This window comes from Dendrobates tinctorius, unplaced genomic scaffold (assembly GCF_039654945.1).
Source record: "Dendrobates tinctorius isolate UK_male_01 unplaced genomic scaffold, ASM3965494v1 ptg000097l, whole genome shotgun sequence".
NCBI lineage: Eukaryota > Metazoa > Chordata > Amphibia > Anura > Dendrobatidae > Dendrobates > Dendrobates tinctorius.
In genome coordinates, this window is record NW_027361765.1 from 27,574,088 (window position 1) to 27,596,848 (window position 22,761).

Sequence of the window (22,761 nt, forward strand, 5' to 3'; positions counted from 1 at the left end):
CACCCCTTACACATTAGGTGGTCTCCCAGACCCACAGAAAACAATACATTTTGCAGATATGAATCTATGAATCGAATGTGTATGGTCCAGAAAGAGGCTTCGGCACCATTCACCTTAGGCCTGTTTCACACTTAAGTTTTTCAGGTCAGTCGAAATCCGCCAAAATGGCGGAAAACGGATCCGTGGCCCATGAAACACCAACGGGAGCCACCGGACCGTTGGTGCACTGGGATCCGCCGATACGGGAATTTTAAAGGAACCGCGCCTGAAAACGAAAAAGAAAAAAAAAAACAAAAAAACGGCGATGTAGCGGTATCCGGAAGAGAGGGCATGTCGCGGGATAATGGAGCGTGAACGGGATATCGCAGGATCATGGATCGGGATCGTGAACGGGTATCTCGCGGGATCGTGGAGCGTGAACGAGCATCTCGCAGGATTACATCGCGGGATCGTGGAGCGCGAACGGGCAACTCAGTGTGAACGGAGAGAGAGAGATTTTATCCAGCAGCCAGACTGGATTTAGGGTTAAACATGTAGCAAAAGAGAAAAATACGGATCCGGACACCAAAAAAACATTGCAATGTCCGTTCGGTGATCTCAGCGGACGCCAACATTTTGGCGGATCTGCAAAAAAAAATGGATGCAACGGACGATCCTCAGTCAAAATCTGCCGATAATGAAAGTCAATGGGGGAAAAACGGATCCGCATAAATGGCGGATCCGTTTTTTTTTTTGCAAATCGGCGGATTTTGACTGATGGTGACAAACGGATGTGTGAAACAGACCTAACGCAAACAATCATACTACCCTCCATTGAGCAGGAACGTCAAGTGAAAGGAACATAGGTGGTGCTTAGCTTAAAGAGACAAATTTGTGCGTTTGGAGGAAGAAAAGCAGCGCTCACTGCACACACTGTCTTGCTTGTGTGCATTTTTAGTACTAAGCAACCCTTTATTTATGAGGAGTCTGAGATGAATTAAATATTGATATTTTGCACCGAGTGCTACTTCCGGCTTTATATGGAATCTGTCACCAGACTATGGAATCTGAAAGCAGTGTGATGTAGGCACTGATTTCAGCAATGTGTCACTTGCTGGTTTGCATGGCACGATTTAATACAATCAAAGTTTTCTATGAGATATCTAGGAGTGTTTAAAATGCTAAGCCCTGTTTAACCCAATGCACACCACTTATTGGCAGATTTCTGTGTACACTTTACATTGAAAGAAAGCTGAAAATCTGTGGTGGGGGCAGGATTACACAGATCAGAAGACTACAAGGCACGAAACCTCTAGTCCTGTAGCGAATTTTCTGATAAGACACAGATTTTATTGAAACGGTAAAACACAGCCTTGTAGGTAGCATCAGTGGAAACAGAATCTCGGCCCCTACATCATGCCGATTTCAGTTTACATAACAAAAGCCTGCTAACATATTCCCTGTAACCATTGCAAAATTAAACCAAGAAAGCACACAAAATGGTAAACCCCTAAAAATTAACCTTTAATTCAATATTTAAAATTTTAGTAAATTCTAAAAACCTGGGTGATCTAGGGCTTAAAGCAGTGCCCAAAACTGACACACAAACATTTTTTTATCAAAGGAAGGGGGATAAGCTCACCCTAATAGGCCCTAGTGTGTGCCTTCCTGACTGCGGAGGTCGGCACCCTGGTTGTTGATGTGGCGCCCCCGCTCAACGTCGGTAACCCTAAAGACCCTTAATCACCCTAACAAAACAAAAACCACACACATACAAATATACCCGACAAAAAATGCCCCTAGTGGGTAGACATAAATATGTCTTATTCAGAGAAAAAAATGTGCCAAAGTGCTGTAGACTTATCTCGGAGCCAAAATAGCTCTCAAATAGACTTATCTTGTAGTAAAAAAAAGTTGTATATTGCAGCTCATAAACCTTATCTCGTAATAAACAATGCGCATGCTACAGAAAAATGACAGACCATTTAACAGTATTAAGGCCTAAAAAACGTATACAGAAAGCAAAAGAAAACGCTCAGGCATTAAACAGCCTCATAATCAGAATAGGCTTAATATACCACAGCAAGTTGCTTTTGCTGCTGTGGTATATTAAGCCTATTCTGATTCTGAGGCTGTTTAATGCCTGAGCATTTTCTTTTGCTTTCTGTATACGTTTTTAGGCCTTAATACTGTTAAATGGTCTGTCATTTTTCTGCAGCATGCGCATTGTTTATTACGAGATAAGGTTTATGAGCTGCAATATACAACTTTTTTTACTACGAGCACTTTGGCACATTTTTTTCTCTGAATAAGACATATTTATGTCTACCCACTAGAGGCTTTTTTTGTCAGGTATATTTGTATGTGTGTGGTTTTTGTTTTGTTAGGGTGATTAAGGGTCTTTAGGGTTACCGACGTTGAGCGGGGGCGCCACATCGTCAACAACTAGGGTGACAACCTCCGCAGTCAGGAAGGGACACACTAGGGCCTATTAGGGTGTTTATCCCCCTTCCTTTGATAAAAAAATTTTTGTGTGTCAATTTTGGGCACTGCTTTAAGCCCTACATCACCCAGGTTTTTAGAATTTTCTAAAATTTTAAATATTGAATTAAAGGTTAATTTTTAGGGGTTTACCATTTTGTGTGCTTTCTTGGTTTGATTTTGAATTTTTTGGTCCCTACACATTTTTTCTGAGGTTTTCCTTTAACCATTGCAGCCTGCTGAATCCTTCGGTATATTAGTAATGTGACCAGGTATTTTTCCATGATGTTTTTAACCTGAGAGACAACCGATCATATAAATTCTATGTAGCATGAATACTGAGCAACACACGCTGCTGAATTCCAAATAAGAAGAAATACCCTCGTCAGAGATACATCGGGCAGTGAAAGATCTTGAGAGCTACAGTAATTTTGTACTAGCGAAAAGTAACCCTTTATAGCAAATTATACAAGGGTTGGGGGTCCTGCCTGTATTATTTTTCTTAAAACTTGCAAGAATTTAAAACAAAATGCCTAAACTGTGACACTAAAGCCCCCGTTACACATAGCGATCTCGCTAGCGAGATCGCTGTGTGTGACAGCTATCAGCGACCGGCCCCCCTGCCGGTAATCGCTGCTCGTTCCTGAAAGGTCAAGACTTTTTTTGGGCTGTTGGTCTCCCACTGGCCAGCATGCATCGCTGCGGGAGAGCAACGACCAGCGCGCTGCTAACCAAGGTAAACGTCGGGTTTCTAAGTGACGCGCACCGCTTAGAAACCCGATGTGAACCTTAGTTACCAGCTCCCTGCATCAGCGCGCTGGTAACTAACGTACACAGCGACGCGCACGCTCGACATCGCTGGTGCTGATCGCTGGTGAAGCTGCCTGTTTGACAGCTCACCAGCGATCATGTAGCGACTCACCAGCAATCCTGACAAGTTGATATCGTTGTCGGGATCGCTGGTGAGTCGCTGTGTGTGACGGGGCCCTAACTTACAGACAGCAAGTGATTCACCTCTGAGCCTCCAACAGTTATATAATATGCTTTGTGTAGACCCAATTAATATGAATGCCATCACAAGTATTATCTCTAAAGCTTTTTTCCCAAATCAAGGTCAGTAACTTAATCTCTGGGTTTCACTTACGTATTGGCTGGCTCTTCTGTGTATGTGGCAATTGAAATCTGAAGCTAAACCTTAAACTACATGATCTGAGAATTGCTATCAGAAAATAATGATGATTAAAGTAATAGGGTTTAGAAAGATCGTATATAGTTCTACAGTAAAAGAAATCAGACAACGGGGACAGTTTCTTGCCTTTATGTATTTTAGTTTGATTATAGTACTATTAACGCCGTGCGCACGCAATTCAACAATATGTAAATACAGTCATGGCCAAAAAATTTAGAAAATGACAAATTTTGGTTTTCGCAAAGTTTGCTGCGTCAGTGTTTTTAGAGCTTAGTCAAAGGTTTCTGTGGTTACGGAGTACAATTAAAAGCATTTCGTACATTTTTAAAAACTTATTGACAAATACATCAATTTTAGATAAAGATGCAATATTTCCAGTGTTGAACATCGTTTTTTTAAGATTTCTGCAATTCTTCTTGGCTGCTAGATATCAGGTCGGTACGTAACAGTTTATCATAATTTCCGTGTTTTTGTTTGTCCATCCACTTTTTGAGGATTGATGAGCTAACATGCTCGGATACGGTGTTATCTGAGCATGCGCTTGTGTTAAACGATTAATTTTCAAGTGTGCCAAAGTCACTCGGTTAGCATATGAGCATGCTCAGATAATACCTTATCGGAGCACGTTCGCTCATTACAACTGACCACAGGTTCGCAATGAGATTTGAAGAGTTTCTTGGCAATGGGCTCAAAATATTAAAGCTTTGTTCACAAACCCACTTACCATATTTTGCAGACTATAAGACATACAGGACCAAAAGATACACCCCTAATTTTGAGAAGGAAAAAAGGAAATTTCTTTTTAAATAAAATGGTGGTGCCTCTTATAGTCCCATTTTCAGGTAGCTTACCAGGGGGTCGGCAACAGTGAAATGGGGTCATAACACAGGAGGCAGGGTTACTGCTTCAGGAGGCCAGCAGCTGTAGGGGTGTGACGATGCTGTGGGCCCCAGGCTAGGAGGAGGGGGTTCCTGGCGCTGGGAGCCCTGGGCTCTCCCAAGATGTCGGTGCTGAGCGGCATCCCCGCATTTTCCATTCATTTACTTGCTATGGACTTTGGGAAAATGGCAGCAGGAGACGGCGCATGTGCAGACCGAGATCTCGGGAGACAGCACCGAGACACCCCCCACTCCCATTCCGAAGCATCGCCCCACTCCTGACTTGGCGACCTTACCTCCTGTGACCCAGCTCCACTGCCGCCGCCGCGCCTCCTCACCAACAGTAAGCTACCCACCCAAAAATTTTTTTGGGAAAAAAAGGGCATCATAGAATTTGAAAAATACGGCTATTACATTTGTCTTGTGACAAGGTGCTCCATCATGGTGGAGAAATCATTTTTCATTACCAAACTGCTCCTGGATCATTGGGGGAAGTTAATCTTCAAGGATGTTTAGATCCCATTCTTTATTCATGGCTGTTTTCTTAGGCAAAACTGTGAAAGAAGAACTCCCTTGGATGAAAAGTAACCCCACACACGAATGGTCTCATGGTAGAGCTCACCTTTTCTTCTTCAGACAATCATTCTTCCAGATGCCAAAGTCTGAAGGGGGCTTCATCAGAGAAAATAACTTTGCAGGGAGCACAGAGATTAGATGGCAGAGGTACGGGGTAAAGTTATTTTTCCAAACAAAACACAGAAATTGCTATAAACTCCAAGCAATGATTACACAAGCCTGGATGCAGGTCAGTGAAATTTCAGAACTCTACAAAAACAAAAGATCAACACTGAAAAATTTGAGTCTTTGCATAAACTTGATGTCAATAAAATTGTAAAAACTGGAGCAGCATAATTGTATATTTGCTGCTTTTCTGAATGTCAGCCCTTTAGTGAGAGTATGCAAAGTACCAGACACCAGTGGGATGTGCTAGCAAAATCAAGAGGCAGCTGAACTTGAAGAATATTTCATGAATCAACTTCACATACTTAAATTAATGTCTTATTTTCACAGTGCAATAAAAAAAAGACAAATTTGGGAATGTTTCCTAAAGCGTAAGCAACACTGGCAGTGGCTCAATTTAGATGCCCTTGATAATTTTCATGAAAGCTGCAAATTATAAGCACCATTACACGTGCAACTACTCAGCTTACCATAGTGCCAATTGTGTAGACATTTATTAAAAATGGATTAGTAACAAACAGCAGCAAGAAAGCACATACATGTGCATTTCTCTAAACAGATTCTTACATTAGATATATTCTGCTTATTTATAGGCACAGTAGATTTGGGCTCGAGCGTATTATGTCTGATCACATATATAACAAGCCTATACGGCACAAGACACATTCAAATAAAGAACTAAAACACAAACAGGGGTCAAGTGTTCAAGGATTCAAGGAGGGGAAAAGGAACATTTATTGCTTTCTGGGGTAATTGTAAACATGTCACCAGTTACCTAGGGTGGGGGTGTCCTGTAAGGGCCTTCGACGAGTACCTGATGCAGAAAATGGAAAATAAGGGCTTCCGGGTTTTCCTGAGGTTGGAAGCTGTCCCGAACTACCAAGTCCAATATCAGCTCGAATCAGGCTGGTCTGTAAAACACAACCATAACACTTTGTGAAAAATCAATTTAAAGCCTGAAAAAAAGTACTATCAGCTGTTATTTTCAATTTCACCTATTTGGCTACATTTCCATTATGAGCTTTTGTTGAGTTATTGATGTTGCAGAGTTTCTGCACGATTTTCTTCACCTTTTAAATTGGGTAACTTGCGGGGGGGTTTTTTGCAATAGTTTTTATTTTGCGTTTTTGTGAGTTTTTTAACAAGCGTTTTTATCAAATTTTTGACACTACTTTTTTGTCTGTCGGTGTGTCATGCTTTAAATATAGATGCTTTGTTTTTGATACTTATTGGTATTTGAAAAAATTTTATTGATATACTGAGGTGCGGATGACATGCATTGTTGATGCGTTTCCGCCTCAGCAAAAATACACCGGGTCAAAAAAGTACCAAGAGCTCATTATGGAAACACAGCCTTTAAAAGGTAAAACAGTAAATGCAACAGTATTAAGGCAATATTGTGAAAGTAATAACCGTTTGACGCAGGTTTATTCTGAAATACAAAGTAATTTATCTGCGGACTTTAGTAATCACGTTTTATTTGTTAATTCATGACTAAAACAACTGCCTTGATGCCTGCACCTAATGAACTTGTTTTCTCAGGTGGCATTTGTAGAGCAGCTGCTGCACAAGAAACACTTCTGCCTAATACAATGGGGAAAAAAGTATTTGGTACTCTGACGATTTTGCAAGTTTTCCCACCTACAAAGAATGGAGAGGTCTGTAATTTCTATTGTAAGTACACTTCAACTGTGAGACAGAATCTAAAAATGAAAACCCTAAAAACAAACAAAAAATCAGTTTGATTTTTACATAATAAATTGCATTTTATTGCATGAAATAAGCATTTGATCGCCTATCAACCAGCAAGAATTCTACCTCTCACAGAGCTGTTAGTTTTTCCTTAAGAAGTCCTCCTACTCTTACCTGTATTAATTGCACCTCTTTGAACTCGTTACCTGTATAAAAGACACCTGTCCACACAAATCACACTCCAACCATCACACTCCAACCTCTCCACCATGGCCAAGACCAAACAGCTGTCTAAGGACACCAGCGACATAATAGTAAACCTGAACAAGGCTCAAAAGGGTTACAGGACAATAGGAAAGCACAGCTTGGTCAGAAGGCAAGAGCTGCTGGCACAATTTTTAGAAAATGGAAGAAACACAAGATGACGACTGTTAATCTTCCTCGGTCTGTGGCTCTATGTAAGATCTTGCCTCGTGAGGCAAGGATGATTCTGAGAAAGGTCAGGAATCAGCCCAGAACTACACGGGAGGACCTGGTTAATAGCCTGAAGAGAGCTGGGACCACAGTTTCAAACATTACCATTAGTAACGCACTACACCATCATGGATTAAAATCCTGCAGGGAACGCAAGGTCCCCTACTCACACCAGCACATGTCCAGGCCCGTTTGAAGTCTGCCAATGACCATTTGGATGATCCACAGGAGGCATGGGAGAAGGTCATTGTCACAATCCATTTTTGGATCTGTGTCAGTTTGGGCTGCTCACGTTTTAACTTTTTTCCTGACTGGCCATCAGGGGTTAATGTCAGTTTCCCCCCCCTCCGGGAGCCGCTGGTGTTACTACATGTTTAGTTAGTCTGCTGGTGGTGACCACTCCCACCTTCCTATATAAGGTCACCTGAGGCATCAGCTGGGGTTGGTGATACACTTTCTTTTGGATACAAACCGTGGTCAAGACAGGAGCTGGCTGTGAGCAGTGGTGCTTCTGCTGAATGCTGATCTGGTGCCTTACTCTGCTGCTCGGTGCATTGAAGCAGAGAAAGCTAAGTGTTTGTCTTACCTTGTCTGTTATCTTTCCTTGGTGTTATATTAGTGCAGCGGTGGGACCAGTGTCCGCACTTACCAATTCCCTATTGAGGGATAGGTGCCGGGCAAATGAGGGCTAAGGTATCCTGCTTGGCAACAGGTTGAAAGAACCTGTATAGGGACGTCAGGGAGATCAGGGCACATCCTTAGGAGAGTGCAGGAGGTGTCTCTTTCCCCGCTCCCTATAGAAGGGCCAACCGTTGTAATTGTGTCCCCTTGTTTGTCCAGTTGTTTTGGTGACCATCCGATTGCTGGGTTGTGTCACACAGGGCCGGTCACATATCGTGACATTCATGTGGTCAGATGACACCAAAATAGAACATTTTGGTATCAACTCCACTCGCCAGGTTGGAGGAAGAAGGATGAATACAACCCCAAGAACACCATCTAAACTATGAGGCATGGTGGGGAAACTTCATACTTTGGGGTGCTTTCCTGCAAAGGGGACAGGATGACTGCATCACATTGAAGGTTGGACGCATGGGGTTATGTATCACGAGATTTTGGCCAACAGCCTCTTTCCCTCAGTAAGAGCATTGAAGATGGGTCGTGGCTGAGTCTTCCAACATGACAATGACTCGAAACACACAGCCAGGGCAACTAAAAAGTGGCACCGTAAGAAGAATTTCAAGGTCCTGGAGTGGCCTAGCCAGTCTCCAAACTTGAAGCCAATAGAAAATCTTTGTAGGGAGCTGAAACTCAGCTGCCCAGCGACATCCCTGAAGCCTGAAAGATGTGGGGAAGGTCTGTATGGAGGAGTGGGCCAAAATCCCTGCTGCAACGTGTGCAAACTTGGTCAAGATCTACAGGAAACGTCTAGCCTCTGTAACTGCAAAGAAAGGTTACAGATTCAGTATCTCACAGTTGAAATGCACCTACGATAAAAATTACAGACATCTTGATTTTTTGTAGGTGGGTAAACTTGCAAAATCATCAGTGTATCAAATACTTTTTTTCCCCACTGTGAATGCCATTTTATTATACCTTTACCAACATGAACGTTTACGCAGCCAGAAAGTGGCAATAACAACCAAAAGATTACAGTAAATTATATTCAGATGGCAAACATAACCAAAGATTGATATGGATATACCGTAATACAGCTTTGTTGCTGCCAGCCTTCAGCATGTGCAGTATACTTTAGTGAGACACATTACTTGCTATTTGAATAGAAACCTTATACACATCCTGATACTAAATGTTTCAGGACATCTTCAAACAGCATTTTCATCTACATTCTCATATACCCATTAAACTAAAATAATATCAGGCTAAAATATTGAATTCAACTTCAGTCTGGGAGAAATTGTTTGGAATCTTCACTCAAAAATTGATCCAAAGAGCAACAAGTATTTATGCATGGATGTAATCACATCTTTCAATATTTAACATGGTTGTTAAAAGGGAATCTGTTACCAAGTTTTTGCTACTCCCATCTGAGAGCAGGCAAGATGAAATAGCAGAGACCCTGATTCCAGTGATGTATCATTTACTTGGCTGCTTGATGCAGTTCGACTGTTGATGCTCTCTAATGCAAATATTAAAATTAATTAGTAAATTATTAAAATATTTGTCTTTTTGAACATTAAAAAATAAAGAATATATACAAAAAAGTCACCTGCTGCAGATCTATCAGTTCTGAATGCTGAGCTCTATATAACCTCGCCCACACCACTGTTGGCAGCTTGCTGTGTACACTGTGGACAGGCAGAAAGCTGCCGTTGCCGATCAGTGCTAGTGGTCGTGGTTGGACTACCTGGCAGCAGGTAATATTTTAGTGATAACTTCTTGCTGATAAAGAAATGATTTCATAAAAACTACAGCAAGCAGCAGTGACATTGCTGGAATCAGAGTCTCTGCCCCTCCATCATGCTGTTCTCAGAGTAAATAGCAAAAACCAGGTGATATATTCACTTTAAATAAAGTAAGAAATGAGTGAACTGTTAACCTGGTCAAGTAGTACATTTATTTCTCTTATTTGCATGTAATGGCTGGTTTACATATGATAATCACGCCACATATTGGTTATTCTAAAAGCAAAAGGTTTGTGATTAAGTTATTGCTCTGAATTAAGTTATCACAACATACATGCTCCTACAATTGATCTTTGATTTGAAAATAGGAATATGGCAGTTTATAAAGGAGTGTGTCATCAGAAAACTGGCCATTTTTTACATCAGGTGTCTGTGCTATATACTCACAATCACAAAATTTTCACACTGGTCATTGAGGCTTTTTTAGATCTGTATGTACTGTCCATTCAGGAAGAGTTTCCCCATAGGCTGTCAGGTGAGGCAAGGTTACAATGACAGGTACAGGGGACAACACAGAAGTCCCCATAGAGGACATTAGCGTTCACCTGCTCCCCCTCCTTTCACAATGACCTTAACACTAGCTTCAATACAGTGTCGGAGTGGCAATTGCAGCCCCTGCACCTATTGATACCGCTGCCCATGTGGGTTGAGCTACGGGGCCCTCAATCAGTTAGGAGTCTGACCTTATAGGAGATATATAAACAAATATATAAACAGAACTTTTCACAGTCTATAATGATGGAGAGAAAGTTCTCTTTCTGTATTAACAAAGCCATAACTGGTTAAGGGCCCCCTCTCATACACGTCAATAAGGGCTCTTTCACACAAGAGATTTTTTTTGCTGAGCATGCTATCCATCATTTTCGCAGATAAGTCATGGACCCATTGAAGTGAATATGCTTTTTCACCGGTCTTTTTTTTTTTTTTTGCGGAAAAAAAAAATCTACATCCTATTTTGATCCGTGTTACCAGTAATCTCACTTATTACGTGCAGATTTTGCAGCGCATTTTACCCTATGCAATACAAAGGGTTAAATCCACAGTGAAAAATGTCACAAGGAATGGATGAAAAGTACAATTTCCACATTGCACTGTAATTAGAAACATTGTATGCGATGGAAATCTAGTACAGTGCCTGCTTGTAAATGCTGATTCCATGCGAGTTCACCATGAGACTAGGCTACACTAGGTAACAATGACAGCTGGTAGTTATTTACCGGACGTAATAATTGTGTAAATCATCATCAAGTCCATAGCTATCATTTAAGGCCACATCTTCAGTAGATAGACTACGCCTGAGAAAACAGGGACTGTGATGCACTCGGGGCTTCTGTGGTCCCCTACCTTAGGCCTCATTCAGACCATACACTTTCACAAGTATTCTAGCCATGTTTTTCACGGATAGAACACGTATCCATTATATTCTAAGGATCTGCTCACATCTCTTTTTTGTGCACCGTGCATCTGCACAACAAAATAATTACGAATATACGTCAATTTTTGATCCAAGTCACAGATCAAAATCACCAGAACAAGTCATACTTATCTGTATACGGCCCAAGTATTTTATTATTATACTGGTAATTTGCTGGGTAAGTACGAGATTGTGGGCCAATTCTATTAGATCACAAATTAATGAAGGCACAGAGGTCCCCTAAACTACCGTAAAACCCCCCAAAACTAAAATAGAACATTTTAAATGATTAATAACAGAATAATTGAACTGCCTAAGTAAAAGAACTTCACGCAATGAATAGGAGAAACCAATATGCAATTTGGAGCCTAGTATAAAGGGCCCCGTCACACACAGCGAGATCGCTGATTTTGTGACGCATCAGCGATCTCGCTGTGTGTGACATACATCAGCGACCGGCCCCCCCCCGCCGGGTATCGCTGATCGAGCAGGATCGTTCTGGGCCATTTTTTGATCGTTGGTCTCCCGCTGGCCAGCACGCAATGCTGTGTGTGGCAGCGGGAGACCAACGATCAGCGATGCTGGGAGCTGGTATCTAGGGTAAACAGCGGGTAACTAAGAGCCGCGCGGCTCTTGGATACCCGCTGATTACCCAAGATACCAGCTTGCTCGCTGGTCTTGATCGCTGGAGGGGCTGTCTATGTCCCAGCGATCCCATCCATGTCGGATCGTTGGTGGGATCGCTGGGACATCGTTGTGTTGTGTGTAACGGGGCCTTTAAATTCAGTTGGTTCAAGACAAATTTTCCTTTATTAACTAGTTACCAAGCTTTATAATGACTGCAGACTGTTACTATATCTCTAATATTCTACGATATCTACCATTGCATGTGCCAATTAAAAAGAGACTATATAACTATAATAGAAACATCTGAAGTTTGTAGCCTACATATACAGAGACACTAACTGCCAGAACAGCATAATCCCTTTTTATGTGACCCCATTTTGGAAACTACAACCTTCTGGGAATTTATCTAGAGGTGTAGTAACGATTTTGACTCAATGGGCATTTAAAAAAAAAAAAAAAAAAAAATTCAGCATTGGATGTTGCCGAGTGAAAATTGCAAATCTGCCATTGCAGTGACCAGTACATTGTGCTTCTGGAGCCACGCAGCCATAAGTTAGGAGGGCTCTCAACGGTACAGAAATGCCAAACATGTACGTCACATCACATCCTGGATATGTGCCCCTGTGCTGCTGGCATGCACATGATAAAATAACAAACAGTTAACTCACCTTCTGATGATGGCTCTGTGCTCCCAGCTCCCCCACGGCTCTTCCTGTGTCTGTGCTGACATCCAGGAGCTGCTCATACAGGCATTTCATTGCAGCTGCAGGACCTTCCATAACATGAACGCAGTGCTGCACACTGGGAGTCACGTGACCTCAGGTCCTTTTGGCACAGACACAGGAAGAGCCAGGGGTGTGCTGGGAGCACGGAGCCATCATCAGAAGGTGACTATAGTGATGGGGCAGTGGGGGGAGGGTGCAGGTACATGTAATATGCGCTGCTCCCCTGTCCACCAACTCGGCGCGGCTTCAGCACCGAGGTGATGGACAGCGGGTGCAGTGAATATTACATGAGCCTAATGAGCGGGAGCACTGACCACCGCTGTCTCTGCAGCCTGCAGCCAGCCCACCGCAGCCCCCTGACACCATGCCAGAGCCACCCCCCCTCCTCTACAGCACATATTTGGATTATAAGACGCACGCCCCACTTTCCCCCAAAATTTGGGGGAACAAAAGTGCGTCTTATAATCCGAAAACATGCATTTTTGTGATAACTCACGTCAAAATCCTTTTCTCCGAGACGCTCATTGGGGGACACAGATACTGTGGGTGTATGCTTCTGCCACTAGGAGGCTGACACTAAGTGAAAAAAAGAGGTTAGCTCCTCCTCCGTCGTATACACCCTCGTCCCTATTGTGGGCGGAACGCAGTTTAGTGCCAAAGCAGTAGGAGGACAACAAAATCAGCCTTAATACAGGTACAACATGTCCAGAAAAGGACCTCCGTTATACAAAAAACAGAGCCAACTGGCTAATAGGGTGGGTGCTGTGTCCCCCAATGAGCGTCTCGGAGAAAAGGATTTTACGGTGAGTTATCACAAAAATCCATGTTTCTCCTTCACCTCATTGGGGGACACAGATACTGTGGGACTTCCTAAAACAGTCCCTGGGTGGGAGAATTGACTCACCGATCCAAGCTACATGCACCTCTTGATTATAAGGTGCGCCACCGCTGCTTGGAGAATCCTTCTACCCAGGCTCGCATCCGCCGAGGCCTGAGCATGGATATTATAATGTTTGGCAAATGTGTGCAGGCTGGACCAGGTTGCTGCCTTGCAAACCTGTTCTGTCGAAGCCTGGTGCTGAAGAGCCCAAAAGGCGCCCACTGCCCGGGTAGAGTGGGCTCTGATCCCTGCTGGAATCGGGGTGCCTCTAATGCGGTAGGACTCCTGAATAGTCAAACGAATCCATCTGGCTATGGTCGATTTTGAGGCAGCGAGTCCCTTCCTGCGCCCTTTGGGGAGCACGAACAGTGTGTCCATCTGACGAAAAGGGTGCCGTCCGCGACACGTACCTCCAGAGGGCTCTTACCAGGTCTAACGTGTGACGAGTCTTTTCCACACGGTGCACCGATGCTGGACAAAATGAAGGCAAAACATTTCTTCATTAATGTGAAAAGAGGACATGACTTTCGGCAGAAAAGGAGGGGCTGGTCTGAGGACCACCTTATCCTTATGAAAAGTGAGGAACGGAGCTCGGCAGGATAGGGCCGCCAGCTCTGAAGCCCGCCTGATGGAAGTGATGGCCACTAAAAACACCATTTTCCAGGAAAGGTACCTCAAAAAGATATCCTGAAGCGGGTTCAAATGGAGCTTCCTGCAGAACACTTAGGACCATGTTAAGGTCCCAGGCGTCCATAGGCGCCTTATAGGGAGGCACCAAGTGGGAGACTCCCTGAATGAAAAGTCTTCACCTGCAAATTGGTACCAATTCTGGAACAGGAAGGATAAGGCCGATATTTGTCTCCTGAGGGATCTTGGGGCAAAGCCCAAGTCTGAGGCTAAGTGCACACGTACCAGACGTACGTACCGCAGCATTAGCACAGCATTGCGGAATCCCATAGGAATGCATGGGATGCTTATTTTTCGTTTGCGCGGCAAAATCGCGCGGTTAAAACCGCCGTGGAAACGCGAAAAAAACGCCACGTGTGAACTCAGCCTAATGCTCTACCGACTGAGCTATCCGAGCTCTCTAAGCCCGACTGGAGAAAAGCCAAGATGTTGGGGATCGAGAATCTCAGCGGAGAAACACCGCGGCCTCGACACCAAGCAAAGAACACCTTCCAGTAGTGGCAGTGGGGGAAATAGATATGGGAGGCGAAACTGGTTCCATGGCAGAACCAAGGCGTCCACCGCGAAAGCCTGCGGGTCCCTGGCCTGAGCGACATATGTGGGCACCTTGGCATTCACTCTGGAAGCCATCAGGTCCACATCCGGAGCTCCCCACAGTTGACAAATCTGCTGAAAAACTTCGGGATGTAGAGACCACTCTCCGGATGCAAGACCCTGCCGGCTGAGAAAGTCTGCCGCCCAATTTTCCATGCCCCGGAATGTGGACAGCCGAAATCACCGAGTGGTTTGCTTCGGCCCACTGAAGAACGAGCCCCACCTCGCGCATGGCTGCTCTGCTGTGGGTGCCCCCTTGATGATTTATGTAAGTCACCGCCGTGGCGTTGTCCGATTGAATCTGGACGGGGGGGCCTGCTAGAAAGTGATGAAACTTCTGCAGAGCCAGCCGAATTGCTTGTATCTTCAATAAGTCGATCGGGAGGCGTGCCTCCTGTGGCGACCACCGTTCCTGGGTTGTGTGGTGACGAAACACCGCTTCCCCACCGAGGAGACTGGCGTCGGTTGTCATAACCAGCCAATGATCTGGGGGGAAAGGTTTCCCCTGGGCCAGAGAGGAACTGGTTATCCACCATCCGAGCGACTGCCTGACTTGAGAAGACAGTTGGCACTGCCGATCGAGCGTGAAAGGATTCTTGTCCCAGGCTGACAAGAAGGCGTGCTGCAGGGGGTGAAGGTGGAACTGGGGACAGGTATCGCTTCCATAGCTGCCACCATTTTCCCTAGAATCCTCATCCCGGATCGGATGGTATGAGGGACTGGTTGGCGAAGTGTCCGGACACCCTGCCGGAGAGCTAGCTCCCTTTCCTGAGGGAGAATTACCAACCCGCGGCAAGTGTCGAAGATCATTCCTAGGAAGGAGATCCTCTGAGCTGGCACAAGGGATGACTTCTTTGCATTGTCAACCATCCTAAGCTGGCAAGAGTATCTAGCGTGATGTTGACCTTTTCCTCGCAAGCCCGTACTGACGGGCCCTTGACCAAGAGGTAATCCAGATAAGGAAAGACGACTATGCCTCGAGAATGCAGTGTGGCCATGACAACTGCCATAACCTTTGCGAACACTCTGGGAGCCGTGGCTAGCCCGAAGGGTAGCGCTATGAACTGAAAATGTTGATCGCCGATGGTGAAGCGTAGAAACCTCTGATGAGGAGGAAAAATGGGAATATGTGCAGATATGCGTCCTGGAGGTCTATTGAGGCCAAGTATTCTCACTGCTCCATGGCAGATATGACTGAACGGAGAGACTCCATCCGGAAATGTCTGATCCTGATGAATTTGTTCAGAAGCTTCAGGTCCAAAACAGGCCTGATAGACCCGTCCTTTTTGGGAACTGCAAAAAGGTTGGAATAGAACCCCTGAGCTCTTTCGTGTTTCGGCACTGGAACAATGACTCCGTTGTGCCTTGCCTGGGTATCCACCCTGGGAAGCCGGGAAAGAAAAAACCATCTTGGAGGATATCTTACAAATTCTATTTTGTAACCTGAGGCCACCAATTCCTTTCCCCATGCGTCGTGAGCGACTTTGACCCAGACGTGGTGAAACCAGAGTAGGCGGCCGCCCACCTTGCCGGTGTCATCTGGCGAAGGCCTCGAGTCATTTGGCCGACGATCTTTGGGATCTGGATCCTCTTGATCTGGGCTGCTGAGTATGCATTCTCCCCAATGGGTTGGCTCTATATGAGACCTGCCGCTCCCTATCCTGGTTGGGGCGGCCTGAGGCGGCAGAATTGGCTGCTGTAGTCCACCCGGGGTTGCAAAAGGCCCAAAAACGTGCCTGAAAACGGGTGACAAAAAAAGCGGTTTGACCTTTTGTTGAGGGAGAAACCCGCTCTTTCCTCCTGCGGAGTCGGAGATAAGTTGATCCAACTTCTCCCCAAATAGGTGGCCGCACTGATAAGGCAGGGAAGTCAAGGACTTCTTAGAAGTAGATTCGGCTCGCCATGTCCTTAACCATAGGGCTCTTCTGATAGAAATTGCATTATAGAATCATAGAAAAATAGAATCGTAGAGTTGGAAGGGACCTCCTGGGCCATCTGGTCCAACCCCCTGCTCAAAGCAGGATTCGCTAAATCATCCCAGTCCGATGTCTGTCCAGCCTCTGTTTGAAGACATCCATTGAAGGAGAACTCACCACTTCTCGTGGCAGCTTGTTCTACTCATTGATCACTCTGTCAAAAAGTTTTTTCTAATATCTAATCTGTGTCTCCGCCCATTCAATTTCATCCCATTGCTTCTAGTCTTTCCTTGTGCAAATGAGAATAAAGTTGATCCTTCTACAATGTGACAGCCCTTTAGACATTTGTAGACAGCTATTAAGTCTCCTCTCAGTCTTCTCTTTTGCAAACTAAACATTCCCAAATCCTGCAACCTTTCCTCATAAGACAGGGTTTGCAGACCGGTCACCATTCTGGTCGCTCTTTTCTGAACTTGCTCCAGTTTGTTGATGTCTTTTTTAAAATGTGGTGCCCAAAACTGGACACAATATTCCAGATGAGGTCTGACCAAAGACGAGTAGAGGGAAATAATGACCTCCCGTGATCTAGACTGTATGCTTCTGTTAATACAGCCAAGAATTGCATTTGCCTTTTTTGCTGCTGCATCACACTGTTGACTCATTCAGTCTGTGATCTATTAGTATACCCAAGTCTTTTTCACATGTGCTGTTGCTTAGCCCTATTCCTCCCATTCTGTATATGCTTTTTTCATTTTTATTGCCCAGATGTAGTACTTTGCATTTTTCCCTGTTAAAAACCATTCTGTTAGTTGCTGCCCACTTCTCCAGTTTATTTATATCTTTTTGAATCCTCTCTCTCTTCTCTAGTATTAGCTATCCCTCCTAGCTTTGTGTCATCAGCAAATTTAATCAGTTTACCCTCAATTCCTTCATCTAAATCGTTGATAAAGATGTTGAACAATACAGGGCCCAGGACAGAGCCCTGTGGTACCCCACTTGAGACATTCTTCCAACTGGATGTGCAGCCATTTACGACCACTCTTTGGGTCCGATCACTAAGCCAGTTATGAATCCACCTAACAGTTGCCTTGTCCATTCCATACTTAGTCATTTTTTCAATAAGGATTGTATGAGATACTTTGTCAAATGCTTTGCTGAAGTCAAGATATACTATATCTACAGCATTTCCTTGATCCACCCAATCAGTGATTCCGTCATAGAAGGAAATTAAGTTAGTCTGACATGACTTATTAGTTACAAACCCATGCTGACTGTGTTTAATCACTTCATTCTTATCCAGGTACTGACATACATGTTGTTTAATAATTAGCGGCAGCAAGTGCCGAGCAATTGTCCGCATCCAAAGACGCATTGCTTACATAGTCTCCAGCCATCGCCATCTGACCTGCGACCTCCGAAATCTCTGCAGGTAGATCCTGCTCCTGCGCGAGCTTGTTTAATGTTTCTGACCATGAAATCATAGCCTCGGCAACCCAAGTTGCTGCGAATGATGGAGCGAGTGCGGACACTGATGAATCATCTACTGAGCGAGCTAAGTTCTCTATAAGGCGATCCGTGGGATCCTTAATTGAGGAAACACTAGGGGCGCATAGCAGGGTCTTAGTGACTAGGCGTGAAACCGGAGGATCCACCATCGGGGATTCCATCCATTTTTTACGGAGGTCCGGAGCAAACGGATACCTTGTTTCGAGTGCCTTTTGACCCAAGAAACGCCTGTCTGGACGTTCTCTGTGCTGCTGCACTATGTCCTCTAACACCAGGTGAGAGGAAAAAATTCTGTGCGGGCGATTCTCTTGCTTACATGCCACTTCATGCCCCGTAGCCGCTGCGGGATCATCCTCAATCCCCAAGGTCTGATTGACGGCTTCTATGAGGCTGTCCACTGCTTCACGTGAAGCTGAAGTATCAAGGTCAAGGGGCTCGTCTGAGTCGAATTCTGAGGTCTGCTCGCTATCAACCACTGGTGACGGGGAGCGCGAAGCAGAACTTATGGATGCCAAGGCACCGGATGGACTGGGCGACACCGTGTGGATTCGTTTCCCTGGGGTCTGCCTGGAGTGAGAGCGGCCCCTGCAGGCGAGAGGCTCTTGTGAGGTGGAGATCCCCTCTAAGGCCGGCGAGCCACTGTCCCTGCCCCCATATGAGGCCTGAAGGGACTCAACTGCATGAACTGTGACAGTGATTGGGCCCACTCTGGGGGGCTTGGCACATTGGTTGCGGTCGCAGGGGAGGACGGACACTGAGGTTCTGTTAGGCGTCGGGTTCCGGGCACTGCACAGTGGGAATCCCAAGCCTTGTCCTCTGCGGTCTGCCCACATCAGCATTGTGGGTTCGGTCACAGGGGAGGGCTCCTGGGCGCGTTTGGAGTCGCCGGCTTTGCATAATCGCTTGCTCTGCACCCGCGGAAACGCAGCCCGACAAGAGATGCATGCTGCTTCTTCTTCGGACATGCTGCTTCTTCTTCGGACATGCTGTATCTCTCCGCTGCTGGGGATAGGGGGAAGGAGGTAGCACCTAGCTTTCCCTTTGGTCTCCCGGGCAGCACTTACCCCAGTCCTGTGCCCCCCCGTTCCTGGACACCTCCGCACAAAAATCACGCGCCACCAGCTGTGGGGTGGACCGCCAGCATATAAACTGGTCCAGGGGTGGTACTTCCGTGTCTGTGACCTAGCCGCGCTCCGAAGCCGGGGACTAAAGTTATCCCCTGCCGCCCAGGCCTGGGGGGCGGACCGCCGGAAGTGACGCGTGGCCCAGAGGCGGAACTTCCGGTCGCAGCCTAGCTTTGGCTAAAGCCGCTGCCTCAATTTATCCCCTGCCCGCGACGGGGTGGGCGACTCCATGGCGCCACAAAATAATGGCGCTACTTACTGGAGGCGCAGGCTACTCCGCACCGCTCCTGACAGCTAAGGGCTCCAGCCCTGGATCTTCGCCGCAAGAGCCCTCCCAGGCCCTCTCCTCATGACGATCCTCTTCAGCTTCCCAGCTCAGGTATGTGAGGGGGCCTTGACAAAATAGGACAGTGCAGGCACCCTAGCTCCATCTAACCCTTTCAGGAGGTGAGGAGAGGGACCGTCCGCCGCCTTGCAGCACCGCAGTCTAAGCATTGGTGGAGCAGTGGGGGCCGCACGGACTAGTCTTGTGCCTCTGTACAACCCATGGTTTCAATACCTCGGGGTGGTCAGGGCTAAGTCCGGCATTGTGTACCACATCGCGGGAGAGGATACGTGGAGGGACACTCGCACGTGCTCGCCCGTTGATGGTTTGGGGAAATCGGACCCTTTCTATAGGATCCGTTGCCCATGTCTCATCTTCATAGACGGTAAAAATAAAATAAAAAAAGGTCTGGGGAAAGCGGCCCAGATATGTTCTACGGTGCGGGAGAGGATACGTGGAGACGATACTCAACACGTGCACGCCCGTTGATGGTTTGGAGAGATCGGACCCTTTCAATAGGGTCCGTCGCCCCTGTCTCATCTTCATGGGGAAAAAAAAAAAAACAGACGTGTGTGCCTCCATGGACACTAAGGAAAAAACTGAGTTCCGCCCGCAATAGGGGCGAGGGTGTATGCGACGGAGGAGGAGCTAACCTCTTTTTTTCACTTGGTGTCAGCCTCCTAGCGGCAGAAGCATACACCCACAGTATCTGTGTCCCCCAATGATGCGAAGGAGAAAATACGGTACATGCAAAATGTGGATTAGGCACACTGGAGCTCAGAAGGGAGAGGGCATTTGGAGTTGGGAGCGCAGAATTTTCTGGATTTCTTTTGGGGCCCAAGGAGATCTAGCCCTTTTCCGAACCCTTTGCACTACCAGTAAAGTGAAAGCACCATATATTTCCATTAACAGATGAAGGACCTGAGTGGGGACTTTCTTTTTTGTGGCTTTAGTTGAAGCTTTTACTGGGAACATTTTACATAACATTTCGATCACATTTATCCTACGCTCTAAACTGAGCACTTACATCAGCGTTTCCATCTAAATTTCAGAATGATATGATTTAGATGAAAAGCCCGCGGAATCTATCTATTGTAATGAGGCCGTAGAGTTACTCTGAACTCAGTCTGAACTTTGTTTAGCGTTATCCTTCTCAGGAGTGTACAAACCAGTGGAGGACCAAGCTTTTATGTACACTTTAAAAGATGTCCACTGCCGATAATAGGCCAGATGACGTCCAATGTGACTCAATCTGCCTCATTATAGGAAATCTTCTATTGGGCGTTCTGTCAATCACCTATTTCAGAGATTTACATGGAAACTGTGATGTAATCAATCAGCGTAAAGCGCAGGATAAATGTCAGCCAAGCCTTACTGCGATCTTTGATAGGCAGAATAATCAAATCAACAGCAGGTGAAGAATTTGTTCTATATTTACATCATTTCTCGTACAGCATAAATGATTAGGCGACTTTATTCTTCAGGTGGCTGCAATTAGAAAGATAACAGAGTCATAGTTTTTTTTTGTTTCGCTATCATCACACACTAAAAATGCTTTTTTCCAAACAAAAAAGTTTTTGCATCACCATATTTTGAGAGAGAGAATTTTTTTACACTTCACCAGACAGTCACGAGAGGGCTTGATGTAGCAGGTACCATTTTCGGGCACATAACATTTTTGGATTGCTTTCGATTTGAATTTTTGAGAGGCAGAATGAACAAAGAAAACAGCAATTCTGGAAGTGTGTATATATATATGGTAAATTTAAAAAATAAAAATAGATACCAATAAAAGTAAAATTAATTGAGACATCAGTAGGTTAATTGTTTTTGACTAGCCATATTGAATCAGGAGCCCCATATAATGCTCCATACAGTTCATGATGGCCCCATAAGATGCTCCATTCAAAATATGCCACATATAATGCTGCACAAAGGTTAATAATGACCCCATAATATGCTCCATAGAATAATATGCCCCATATGCTGCTCCATAAGATGCTCCACAGATTATGACCCATAAGATGCTCCATAGAATAGGCCCCATAAGATGCTCCATAGATTATGCCCCATAAGATGCGCCATAGAATATCCCCCCATATGCTGCCCTCATAAGATGCTCCATTGAATATGCCCCTATAAGATGCTCCATTGAATATGCCCCATAAGATGCTCCATTGAATATGCCCCCATAAGATGCTCCATTGAATATGCCCCCATAAGAGGCTCCATTGAATATGCCCCCATAAGAGGCTCCATTGAATGTGCCCCCATGTGCTGCCCCATAAGATGCTCCATTGAATATGCCCCCATATGCTGCCCCCAAAAGATGCTCCATTGAATATGCCCCCATGTGCTCCCCTCATAAGATGCCCCATAGATTATGCCCCCGTATATTGCTGCTCACTACTGCAGGTAGTAACAAAAAAAAGTCACCTCCTGTCCCTGGGGGCCAGGTGCCCGTGGTGCTGAGCAGACGACACCGGCGCACTATTGTGGACAGGTGTCGCCGCTGGCTCATGACCCGGCACCTGAGATATTCACCTGTCCCGGTTCCAATGCTGCTCGCTGCTGTCTTCCCGCCGTGTCCCTCTGTCAGTGACATCAGGCAGCAGAGAGCACGCACTGACTACGTCATTGCGCCCTTTGCTGCCTGAACGTCACTGACAGAGGGACCCGGCGGGCAGACAGCGGCGATCAGCTTTGGAACTGGGACAGGTGAATATAGCATATACTTACCTCCCCCTGGCGCGGTCTCTGCAGCCCCCTTCTCCCACGGTCTCCCTTCCTTCCTTCAGCGGTCACGTGGTACCGCTCATTAAAGTCATAAATATGAGCATATTCATGACTTTAATGAGAGGTACCATGTGACCGCTGTAGGAAGGAAAGGAGACCGTGGGACAAGCAGTGGGGCTGCAGAGACCACGCCGGGGGGGTAAGTATGATTGGACACCCCCGCTCCCCCACCTAACCCCTGGCTATATGACTCGTGTATAAGCCAAGAGCGGGACTTTCAGCCCAAAAAAATTGGCTGAAAATCTCGGCTTATACGCGAGTATATACGGTAATAAAAGTGATAAGACCGCTATATCCTTTTGGGCAG

At 45.6% G+C, this 22,761-nt stretch overlaps 1 protein-coding gene across 7 annotated transcripts in view; it reads right to left on the reverse strand.

The window, feature by feature from the left end:
* The window catches only part of TCF12 (transcription factor 12), a 308,625-nt gene that overhangs the window by 54,971 nt on the left and 230,893 nt on the right, over positions 1 to 22,761 (reverse strand). For 6 of the 7 annotated variants that reach the window (XM_073586986.1, XM_073586988.1, XM_073586985.1 and 3 more), the window contains one exon: positions 6,044 to 6,179. In XM_073586986.1, coding sequence (XP_073443087.1) covers positions 6,044 to 6,179 — 136 coding nt within the window. The remainder of the gene's footprint in view (positions 1 to 6,043; positions 6,180 to 22,761) is intronic. The other variant, XM_073586987.1, reaches the window with a different exon arrangement.